This window comes from Chinchilla lanigera, unplaced genomic scaffold (genome assembly GCF_000276665.1).
Source record: "Chinchilla lanigera isolate Chin_1 unplaced genomic scaffold, ChiLan1.0 scaffold00048, whole genome shotgun sequence".
Lineage (NCBI taxonomy): Eukaryota > Metazoa > Chordata > Mammalia > Rodentia > Chinchillidae > Chinchilla > Chinchilla lanigera.
This window is the reverse complement of record NW_004955449.1, coordinates 2,165,490-2,177,694: the sequence shown is the minus strand read 5'-3', so window position 1 is coordinate 2,177,694 and position 12,205 is coordinate 2,165,490. Positions and strand designations below refer to the sequence as shown.

Sequence of the window (12,205 nt, the reverse complement as noted above, 5' to 3'; positions counted from 1 at the left end):
CAAGTTTCTGTTTCTGTGCTTCATTTTTTTCCTCTTCTCTGCTTTTGTTCAGCATAAAATGTTCCCTTTTAAATTCCTACCAAAACTTTACAAAGAAATTCAGATTACCTAATGACAAAATTAACAAAGGTCAAACAAGTGATAATATGTCCACTTCATGGAATACACACTCATTTTTAAAATGTTTTAAAATTCAAGAGACATCACAGATAATCACAATACAATGTGAAAAAATTAAACCAAAATAAATATGTCCATACAGTATGACTCAACTTTTTGTAGTATGGTTGTATGTATTCATTTTTAAATATCAGAATGAAATATTTCAAAATATTAATGAGTTTACTCTGTAAAGTAACATTCTAAGTGGTTTTACTTTGTTCCTAATATTTTCTAATTTTCTAAAATGTGCCTATATTTTTGTTATAATTAGAAAGGAAGTAAAAGGAAAGAAGGAAGAAAGAAAAACAATTTGGATTAACATTAAATCATATTACTGAAGACTGGAGAGGATAGTAATGCATAGTGTGTAAAAATTCCTAGGGAGACTATCTTTCCTCACTGTTCAGTCAGTATAATCTCATACCTTGTTAGTAGCTTGTATTTACCTTGAGGAACCTGACAGGCTAACCCTCCTTCAAATCTAGGATAGTTACAAATTCACACTGACCTCAGGAAAGGATGGTGAAAACTATTTCTGAGAATTACAGTACAGTCTCAGCAATGCTTTTTACATTGTAGGGATCAAGCAAACGAGGCTAGAGTTCTGCCGTTCTACTCCTTACCTGAAAACGTCTTGTACACTTGAATGTGTGTGCCTCTTTGAAGTCATTAAAAAGGTTATGCATCAACCAGGTGCCTTCAGAGAGTTGACATCTCAGAACACGCTGTTTCTGTGGACCAAGTGTAGCTGGAATAAGTAATGGTTTGTTTCCCTTTTGGGATTATACACTAAGCTGACTTGCATTTCTGTCTGTCTTTTCTTTTTTTATTCCTTTTAGCGCATGATTGCAAACACCGCCAGAACAGTGAGGTACTACCGGAGCCAGCCGTTCAGTAAGTTCACTGCTGCTGCATCCTGCAGTGGATTTCTTGGTGATTAAGTCCTTTTTAATGAGACCACTGAGACACTCTAAGAGTCTGGATAGCATTTGATCATGTCAGAGGCACTTCGGGCCCTGCATTCCATGCAGTAGGGGCCTTGAGTTTAAGGACTTTGTTTTGCTGTGGTGAAACTAGAAAGTATTTACATTCTTAAAAATTAGAAAGGATCCATAGGAATATTATTTTATGAGTGAATTTCAGAATTAATTAGCTCATTCCATTGTGACTAGAAACAGGTAGAGCACGACGGCCGACGAGCCCTACCTCCAGCCAGCTCTCTGTGTGACTCATTGCTTGATGTAGAGAAACTCACGTCAGCCGTCGGTGACTCAGTTCTGTCATTTATAAGCCAGGAAAGATGATAGTGTGTCGGGGCACTGTGAGAATATATTAATGTTTATAGTATATTCATAAAGAGCCCCTTAGCAGGACTTCATATCATATTTCTCATATTCTCAGAAAATCTGAGCTGTTTTTAAAAATTTAAGCAGGTATCATAAGAACTATTATAATGCTTTAATATGTTGAAAAATATTACAGCTAATAAAGAACAGTCATAATCTGTCAGAAGTTAGGTTGCATCATAGCACCAGATGGTCATGCTAGACCAGTGCTACCATCTCCTCTGCCTAGGACCAGGCTTTGGCTTCCATATCCTGGTTTGTGAATAAGGATGTAGACCCTTTGAAGTTTTTGGTTAATGTCGTTCTATGAGTTACTTGAAGAAATTTGGCTCACAACTACATGACAAAATGACATAAGCATGACCATGTGCGTACTAATACCATCACCTCCCATACACCCAACACCAAGAAACTAAAGATTCTTGTTTTGTGAAGCAGAATGGTTTGCCCTTTGTAGTGCAAGATGGGCCAAATTCAGAGTTCACTGACGTGAGGTGCTACAACAGCCAAATGTTCTTTTTTGTTTTTAATGCACAGAGGGAAAGATCTTGGAAAAGTAATCTTGACTTGGGGAGCAGGTAGATCTTTAAAAAGTTAATTCAAATAATTGTGTCCTCTCTGAGTACCAAAGTAAGAATAGTCTTCGGGATCATCAACTATTTCCTATGTGGATTCCATCAGAATTAAAGTGTCTCACCATCTTTTCCAATAGTAATTTACTGCACATTTAAAGACATGGTCATAAGGCAGTTGTACAAGTGATACAAGAATAGGTAAGCATCACCAGTTACAACAGGGCTTTGCAGTCTAGATCCATGGCCCTCAGAAGGATCCAGGAAATTCCTGAAGTTATATCCAAAATATTTTGTCCCTGAGAGAGTTCCTAGCCTTAAGAGGGGATTCATTGAGGTTCAAGAACCAAAGAACTGTGGTAAAATCTGCTTTGTGCTATGAACCTCTTTGGAAGTCCATTCTATGTTCTTCTATGTCTAGGGGGAGGGAGGGCTTTTTTTTTTTAATCTCCACTGTGCTTGTTGAAGTTATCAGTAACTTCTGGTAAACAGCAGCTGTTCAGCTCTGAAGTCAACAATCTATAGATAAAGCTATAGGAATAGATTCATAAACATTGTGGGGAAATATACAATGTAATTACAGTATATTGTACGTGTAGAGTACACTGCCAGCGAGAAGCAGAGGAAATAAAGCACAATGTGTTCTGCAGTTCACTGTGGTATTATTTATATGTGATAATTATACTGATGAGTTTCTTCTTACAGAAAGTGGGGGCCTTTGTATCTTCTCTGCTTTTCTGTGTGCAGACCTGCACCTCTCCCCTTCACCCCTATGCAGATGGCATCCTAATTGTCTCAGCGAGTAGTGGGTGGATGATGGAACAGGAGCAACCAGATTGCAGAAAGCTCTGTTCCATAGTGGCTGGGAGAACTCTGGTCAGAAGTCCAGACTCCAGCTTGGCCACTTCTGCTGTTTGACTGGGCCAGTGGCCCCAAACACAGTGATCCATGGAACAGAGATGGCCAGAAATCACAATGGAGATGTTGAATTGAAACAGAGCATTTTTCCCTTTTATTTTGAAATGTCACCTCTTAACAACTGGGAGAATTCACAGGGCAGAAATTTAGATTTCTTATTTCTCAAAAGAAAGGGAAGAAGAAAGTGGGGAAGAAAGGAAGGAAATGAGGGATGGAAAAAGGAAAGAAAGGAAAAGGGAAAAAAAGAAAAGAAAAAGGAAGAGCTGGCAAGTTTGAACACAGATTCCTACACGGTAGAGACTCTCAGAAGCCAGGCAGTCTTCCCAAGGGAACTGTGTTTCTAATTCACAGCTATCAAATGCAGCCTTCCTCATCTTTGTGTAGTGCCTGTGTAGGGCTGTCAGCACTGGATATTCTTGCAGCACTGGTTTCAGTAAAGTCAGATAGAATGGCCACTGGGTTTTCAGAACAGGTAGCATGAGAAGATCCAAGGTGTAGTAAAGTCATAACATCGGCCCCTAAGTTGGGTTTTCCTGGAATCTGGAGTCTCTAAGAGCACACAGTCTGTGTGGCAATGCCGCATGCTGAACCCAAGTGAAGGGGGCAGTCAGGACCTCATCATCTCCCTGTTTGCTTCAGTTCGGTGCAGGTGTTAAGTGTTTTTGTGAATTGCTAATGAAACTATGTCTTTTGACGTCAGCCCTCTTCTGGCTCAAAGGAGGTGAAGACACAGAATGTGTGAGACAGAGGTGGGCTGGTAAAGGGAAACAATTTTCATCTGACATCAGGGGCCATCAGACAGATGCTTCCCTTGTTATTTGGTGCCCTTCCCCTTCCCCACAATGTGCGATGCAGAGGAAAATGATCAAAAGAGGTGATTCCATGGAGGAAAAGAAAAGTGAAGGGGAAAAGGGAGGCGACACAACAACCACATGGAAATATTTCAGTGAATGTGGTGTGTCGAAAGGCCTTGACAGAACTCGGGAATCTGTGATAAATGTAATAAGTCGCCAGGGAAAATAAAGCTGGATCTTATATGCATATATAATGCAATGCCAATTCTGCCCTTTCTTCTTCCCCAGGTCCTGATGCAGCGCAAGCTAATAAGAACCATCAGGATGTCCGGAGTTATGTACGGCAATTAAATGTGATTGACAACCAGAGAACTTTATCACAGATGTCGCACAGATTAGAGCCTCGTCGGCCATAGACATCTAACATGCCCAGAGCAATGGTTTGTCTCCAATCTACAATCAAATTTCAAAAATGCCATTTGTGCTACTACTGACTGTAATGCCACTAGGGAATCCTACAAAAGAAACAAAGCCACATCCTGAGACACCTCAGGGCCGCTTTCAGCTTACCAACTACATGGCAAGAGAAGAAATTATTTGACTTCCATAAAGCTTACATATTCTAGCTTAGGAACCTCCAATCGGTTATCACTCTGTTTCATTTCCAGTTGTACCATCTTCATAAGGCCTGCACGAAGAGCCTGATAGAAATCCACTGTCAACAGAAATACCAAGCTCCTGGTCCTTATCCCAAGAGTGTACACAGTATGAGATGTGCTACAAAGGGGATTGATTCGGATACATCGGTGGTGACTAGTTACAGTTTCATAATTTTTAGCTCAACATCTTGATTTGGAGCTTAGGGTTTGGAGCAGGTGTTGAGGAATCTGTGTAAGTCCAAATTATAGTTTTATTATTCCATCTTCATAGACTTACCTCTAAAGGCATAGAACTTGCCCACGTTATTATAAAACATTATGGCTATGGGTGTAACTTAGGGAGGACTGGTCTGTAATTTCTGAATGGTGTATAGAATATTTATGTTTACAATGTAATTTTTTAAATTTATAACTCAAGATTACCTACATAAGAATTCCACTAAGAAACACCACGGTTCTTAAAATTGCCAGCGTTAAGATAGGAAATAACATTTCAGAAGAGCACAATATGCACAAAGCATTTTCCAAAATTGAAATATTTTCCTGGGCATTAAAAACCTTTCAGCTACAAATTTATTGTTACTGATGGAAAAAAAGACATATTTTCTGGATTTAGATGTTATTACAAATGTCTTAATTTTCAACAATTGTTTTGCACTTTCAAATAGATTGTAAATAGTTCATTCAATTAATGGTATAGAGTTATTTATTTGCTACATAATAGATATTGTGCCAAATAATTACTTTTTATTTATTTTATTTAGTATGTAATTTTGGAGTACATGTTTCTGTTCTCACAGTTAGATTACATTTAATGTGAATTGTATGTATGTATATCTTCTGTAAATAACATCTAGTATCTTCATTAAATAAACTTGTTGACAAGAATAGTTGTGTTCTTTTCAGTTTTGATTCCCATGAGAGGTATGACTATTAGGTATACTACTTCCTTCATTATTATTATTGTTACTATGTCCCTGCTCCTTCTCCTGCTGCTCTCCTTGTTTTTTTTAGTGCTGAGGATTGAACCCAGAGTTCCGTGCATGTTAAGGATACACTCTGCTGCTCAGCAACACCGTCAGCCTGGGTTGTTTTTTTTTAATGGAAATACATTCACTTACTAAAATTCACCCCATTAAAGTACATAAACCGGGTGTGGTGGCACACACCATGCACTTGCATGTAATCCATGCACTTGGGAAGCTGAGGCAGGGGGATTACCATGAGTTTGAGGTCAGCCTTGGCTCCATAATGAATTCAAGGCCAACCTGAACTACATAGCAAGATCCTGTCTCAAAATAAGTAAATAAATTGCACAACCCAGTGGTTTTTGGTACATTCATAAGCTTATAAAACCATGATCACGATCAAGTTCTTATCCTTAAAAGAAACTACATACCCAGTAGCAGTCATCCCCCATTCTCCCTTTCTCTGTTACCTGGCAACTACTATTCTGCTTTCTGTCCTTATGGATTTACTCTGGACATTTCAGATAAAGGGATTCGTACAATATTAGTTCTTTTGTGTCTGGTTTCTTTCACTTAGCACAATGTTTTCAAAGTTATCCCGTGTATTATAACTTGCACCAGAATTTCATTTTTTATATGACTAATATGCCATGATATGGATACACCACACTTTGTTTACTATTCGATGAACATTTGGTAGTTGTTTGGTTTTTTGGTTTTTTTTGTTTGTTTGTTTGTTTTTTTACTATTAGAAATATTGCTGTCATAAAGAGGTGCTGGATTACAGGTCTTGGTGGTGTGGGACCTCACATCATTTCTTAGTGATTGAAGCACTTAGTTGATATTTAATGAAGAAATTTCTAAAATTCTTTAAAGTCTGGCTATGCCTCTACTTTTTAGTAAGTCAGGGTTTCCAGAATGTTCCAGGATATATGAGTCTCACAAGTTCACACTGTAAAGCAAAAAAAGAAAAAAAGTATCATCTTTAAATAAATTTGGCAACCACTTTATAGTACTCCCATTCTTAGAGGTAATTCTAAGTATTTGTCAATATATTAAAGGTGCTGAAAAGTCCTATTGAAATCTCTTTTAATATCCCACAATTAAATCTTGCTTTGAGAAATGCTAAAGAGGGAAAATGCCCTTCTGCATTCATTTATATAATATTTCAAGGTCTTCAGGAGCAAGGGTGTTGCTTTTTGCAGTATTACTTCTTCCAAGCAGGTACAATACCTGAGATTCCCTATACAATGTATTTTTTTAAGTCACATTTTCTTTAAGTCTTTATTGTTCAGCATTTCACTATATCGTAGATCTCGGTCAGCTGCATTTTCCACAATTATACATCTCTAGCTAATTCACGAATGATAATAAATCTATAGCTGAGAGCCCGTTCCTTGAGCCTCCTTGTTCTCGTTTCACTCTTCTTTTTTCCTGTTTCTTAACAGCTAGTGCCCTGTAGACAGCAGCACCTTTTCCCGATTCCATGGTGACTGACACTTTATGACCTTACTCTAATTTAGTTTCAACATTATTCAAAATTAATACATATTCTCCCATGTATATTCCCCTTGGCCTTCCAAATGAGAATAATGATGACTCTACACAATAAAGATAAGAGGTTTTAATTATGTCTAGCTGCTATGAAAATGCATTAAATCCCTTTATTCGAGGTAGCAATGGTGAAGTAAAAGAATTCACACTCTAAAACTGCAGAGTAGTAGCCAAGCAACCTTTCCTGCGACAGGAGATGCAGTTAATATTTTAAAACTTGCAAACAAGCCAAAAGAAAATGAGATGCCTGCAGGGTCACAAGAAGGATAATGAGGTTTGCTGGAAGACGTGAAAAAGAAGAAAGAATGTTTTTACCAAAAGCGCCCATAGAAAATTATACATTTAAGTGTTTAACATACCTACTTAGCAAGGTCGCTGGCATGGTGTATGGGAGCTAAGCTTTTCCAGCAATTTTTGAATACCATGCAGGTTAAGTATTTTTCTCCTGAATTCAATGGCATTTCCCCTTAAGAGATGAATGCAGATCAATGACTACCAGTGTGAGAAAATTAAAAGTGGTGTCATTCTAGTTTCAAGTTGTGCCTGTAATAGCAATTTTAAAGACCAGCATAAAGTATGCAATATGGTAAAAGGAACCTGTACCTCTAATAGCTTTCCTTTTGCTGTCAATCTAAAATGTATTACATCTCTCGCTTCCAAGTAATCTTAACATGTCCTACAGGGTAGAGTATGGAGTTAGATGAGCAGGTCACAGCATCCTTTACTTATACACTTGGACTCAGGTATTGTCAGTCATTTTTCTGTTCACATATTCATTCTCTGATTCATTAGCAAACAGTGGTGGAGGAGAGGTATTATTTGGCTCTTGAATGTCCCCCAAGGGCCCATATGTTGCAAGTTTGGTTGCCAGTCCATGGTGCTATTGGGAGGAAGTGGAATCTTGAGGAAGTGAGGTCTGGTGGAAGAAAGTTAGGCCATTGGAGGTGTGTCCTTGAAGAGGGTTTTGAGGCTCCAGCCTCTCCTCTTTTTCTCTTTGCTTCCTGGCTGCCGTAGTCCAAGCAGCATCCTCTGCCACGTGCTCCCACCATGATGTTCTGCCTTGCCACAAGCCTGAAGGCAACATGAGACCAAGCAGCCATGGATTCAGCCCTCTGAAACAGTGAGCCAAAATAATTCTTTCCACCTTAAAATTTTATTTCTCTCAGGTACTTTGTTAAAGTAACAGCTAACCCTAGGTATTTGCTGAGTGTCACACACCCTGTATAGATTCTGTGTTCAATAGTGAGAAGAAACAGAGAGGGTCCTTGCAGTCCTGAAACTTGTCATCTAGTGGGGGAGACAAGATTGTTCAAATAATCAAACAAACAAATGAGTATAAAAGTGCTTCCAAGAAAGGGTATAATGGTAGAAGTATGTGGAAAGGAGATGTAACCTGATATGAGGTGAGGAAATGTTGCCCATGGTAGTGACAGTTGAGCTGGACACTGAAGCATGTGATTATTAACCAGCAGGAAGAGGAGAGGATGTATTCTAAGCAGGAGGTACCCTTGGCAGCAAGGGATGGGAAGCTCACCACGGCCAATGAGGAAAAAGCATGAGTTCCCCAAGATGTGCTGTGAGCTAAGAAAGGTTCAGGGTATGCGAGGCCTGGAGGCCTGAAAGAGATTTATCTTTTACCCAGTGCGAAGACAGATGTACTTGAAGAATGAGACTGCCCTTCTAATGGTAGTCCTTGGAGGCCAGGGCTATGGCTCTATGTTCCTGGATACGTGGTAAGTATCATTCATAATGCAGATGTAAAAGGGAGGGCAGGAGCTGTGGATAATGACAAACATTAAAAAGCAGACATTGACCCAGATATCCAGTCAACATTATCCCTTCTGACTAAATCTACTTAGTCTAAAACTAAAACATTTTTTAAAATGTACTTAGTCAAAGTTTTTTAAAATTTGTACCATAGTAAAATATACATACTATAAAATTTACCATATTTATGTTTTATTCAGTGGTGTTAAGTGCTATATGGATTTCCTTGGCATGATTGGAGCCATCTTGAGCTGTAACCACCATGATTGCCCCAGAGTAACCCTAGTTAGTTTTTACTTCATAGTTTCCCAGAATTCTATAAATAGACAAAACCATTAGAATGGTATGTGGAGTTTTACAGCCAGACTGTGGGACCAGGAATGTGCCTTTCTCTGATATTGGCTTAAGATAAACCAGGTACATTCTGTCTTAGATGAAGTCACTTTTGTTCTCACCAACATATATATGCCTGTCCTCCTGACCCAAACTGCAGGGATCCACTTGGTCTTGCTGTTGCTGAAGATCATGTTTCTCTTTCGGTAAATGCTCCAACCGATTGCACACTGTGCGATCCTCCATTTCTCTGCCTCTGTTTCTTCAGTCTCATGGCACCTTGGGGTCAATTCTCAAATACTAGGTTCTGCTTGGTCTGGAGCAAGTACATTCACTTCACCGTGCAACCACCACCACTGTCCATCTCCAAATTTTTAATATCCCAAACTGAAATTCTGTTCCCAATAAACAGTACCTCCGCACTTTCTTCTTGCTCCAGCTGCTAGTAACAATTATTCTACTTTGGTCTCTGTGTTTACATGTTTTAAGTATCGCTTATGAGTGAAATCATTTAATATCTGTCCTTTTGTGCCTGAGTTGCTTCACTCAGCATGAAGTTTTCTTTTTTTTTTTTTTATTTTTATTTTTTTCCGGTACCGGGAATCAAACTCACGACCTTGCGCTTGCCAGGCAGGCACTGTGCTGCAGAGCTAAATCCCCAGCCCCATTCGGCATTAAGTTTTCAAAGTTCACACATACTGATACCATATGTATCATACTAAGTGGTTTCCTCTTCACGGCTGAGTAACACTCCTTTTTATGTATAGTGCTACTGAGTCATATTTTCCCATAAGGTCAGCATTCAGCGTAACATTCAATCATTGAATTTGACTCAGTTCTCGCCCAATTTAGTTTGCAACCAGAATTGTGGAAAGTATGAAATTTATGAACTGAGATACCACTGTACTATATTTTGTTTATCCATTCATCTGCTGATGATATTTGGTTTGGTCAAGTCCCAGCTTTTTAATTCTTTGGGGTATATACCTAGAAGTAAGATTGTTGAATCATCTGGTAGTTCTGTGTTTCATTTTTTGAGGTATTGCCAATCCTGACTTCCACAATGGCTGGACCACTTTATGGGCTACTGTTGACATAGCCCATGATTACCTGTGCCATCCCCTTGGAACCAAAGCTACCAGTGTTTGGCATGACTGCCAGGAAAAGTAGTGACTAGGGACCCAGGGCTCAGCATGGAGGTGGTACCCTTTGGCTTTTTTTAGATAGCGTCTTGCTATATAGTCCAGCTGGTCTTGAACACACTGTGTAGTTCATTTTGGGCTTGAACTCACAGCAATTCTTCTGCCTCAGCATCACTAGTACTGGGGTTACAGGCGTTTGCCTCCATACCCAGCCTGGCTAAGGTCTAAGTGTGCCCCCATGGGTTCATGCACTGACAGGCTGAGCCTGATGCAAGAAGGCAGGTCATGGGGGTGCTCAGAAGGCATTAAAGTTCTTGTGAGACCTCAGTTAGTTCCTGTGAGAGTGGGTTGCTTTAACAAGTGAGTCTGAGCTGCCTCACTCTCTGGTTTTCTCTCTCACCATGTGATCTGTCCTCCGTGATGCTATTTACACTAAGGCCTTGCCAGAGACTAAACATATTGGACTCTGATCTTGGACTTTCAACCTGCAAAACAGAAACAGGACAATACAGTGGGTCTCCAGGCACAGAGCGGGAAGATTTCACTCTCCACTGTGCTTTCCATCAAGCCCTGAGTGTCCACAGGATGGTCATTGGCCTGGAACCTTGATACAGATTTTCGACCCTGTAATAAGGTATCAGTTGGACACCACAGGAAGGGAGGAGCAAGGGGAATACTACTAACCCTGAAAGAATAAGGTCATTAGAACAACAGGCAGAGCACCTACCTTGCTTGGGCTCCCTTGCATGTGCTTGTTGAAAAACTAGAGAAGGTTAAGAAAGCTGCTCCAGGAAGCCAGGATCTCTGTTCCTGGGGCAATTCACATTTGGGAAAATTGGGGCCAAACAGCCATGCAGGAATGTAATCACAAAGCCTGGGAGCCCATGGGCACTGGGATTCCTCTGCACACCTGAGAGCAACAGAGAGAGTATGGTGCCAGGGCACGTGAGAGGTGAGTGTTTTTATACTCTTCCTAGTCAGGGGTCTCCAGGGTGGTAACACCAGGGATCTGGCTGGAATGGAGGCCAATGGGTGGTTCCAGCTAAGTGTCCTTGATATTTTAGAGCAGAGGGAAAGATTTATGGGAGGGAAAAGACTCCTGCTAAGGAGACTTAGTGGTTCTGAGGGGACTGGTTCTGCACTGGTGAAGACACAGTTACCTCTAGAAGAACAAAGAAAGAGTTGGTTCAGTAAAAAGGTAAACTTTATGGATGTGTCTATTGTTATGTATAACAGTTCATCAGGGAAACAGAACCAATAGAATGAGGCAGGCGCATCTGCAAAGGTGACTGGCAATTGCAACCCTGCAGTGTGAGCCAGGAGGCTGAGACCTGGGAGAACCCAGGTGCATTTGCAGTCTGGAGGGCCACAGGTAGGGGCCAGGAGACCTGATGGTTCAGAGGAAGTCTAAGGGCTGTCTGCTGGAGAATTCCCTCTTGTAGGCTTTTTATTCCTCTCAGGCGCTTTCAACTGATTAGATGAGGCCTACCTGCCTTGGAGGGTGGTCTGCTTTCCCCAGAGTTCACCAATCTGGATGTTAATTTCATCCACAAACACCTTCTAAGTTGGCATATAAAACTAAACATCATGTTGTGTCATATGCATCAGTCGTGACTCAGTAGTGGATCAGCTGGTCTAGGAGGGCTTTGGAAGGAGTGGTTCACTCCACCCTGTGCAGTCTCTCCGCCTCCATCCAGCAGGCTCACCTGGCCTTACTTGCTTGTCGACTGGGAAGAGTTCCCAGGAAGCAAGCAGATATGCAAGGGCTCTCAAGGCCATGGCACAGATGGGTGTCGCATCACTTCTACAGCACTCTGCAGGCCAAAGTGGGCCAGCGGCCAGCTAGGAACCAAAGAGTAGTGGAATAATTCTGTCTCTTGATGTGCAGAGCTGCAAAGTTCTATCACCAAGGCTGAATCACTAGGAAGGGAAAGGTACTGCCATTACTACAAGCCATCTACAAGAGTGAAGGCAGCACATGATGTGTGAG

General features: G+C 40.6%; 1 protein-coding gene across 8 annotated transcripts in view; it reads left to right on the top strand.

Moving 5' to 3' along the window:
• Nucleotides 1–5,341, top strand: part of Rapgef4 (Rap guanine nucleotide exchange factor (GEF) 4) — a 281,014-nt gene extending 275,673 nt beyond the window's left edge. For all 8 annotated transcript variants that reach the window (XM_005393203.2, XM_005393202.2, XM_013518784.1 and 5 more), the window contains 2 exons: nucleotides 1,002–1,056; nucleotides 4,081–5,341. In XM_005393203.2, the coding sequence (XP_005393260.1) occupies nucleotides 1,002–1,056; nucleotides 4,081–4,208 (183 nt within the window). In that variant the 3' untranslated portion in view covers nucleotides 4,209–5,341. The remainder of the gene's footprint in view (nucleotides 1–1,001; nucleotides 1,057–4,080) is intronic.
• Nucleotides 5,342–12,205: the final 6,864 nt, after the last annotated feature.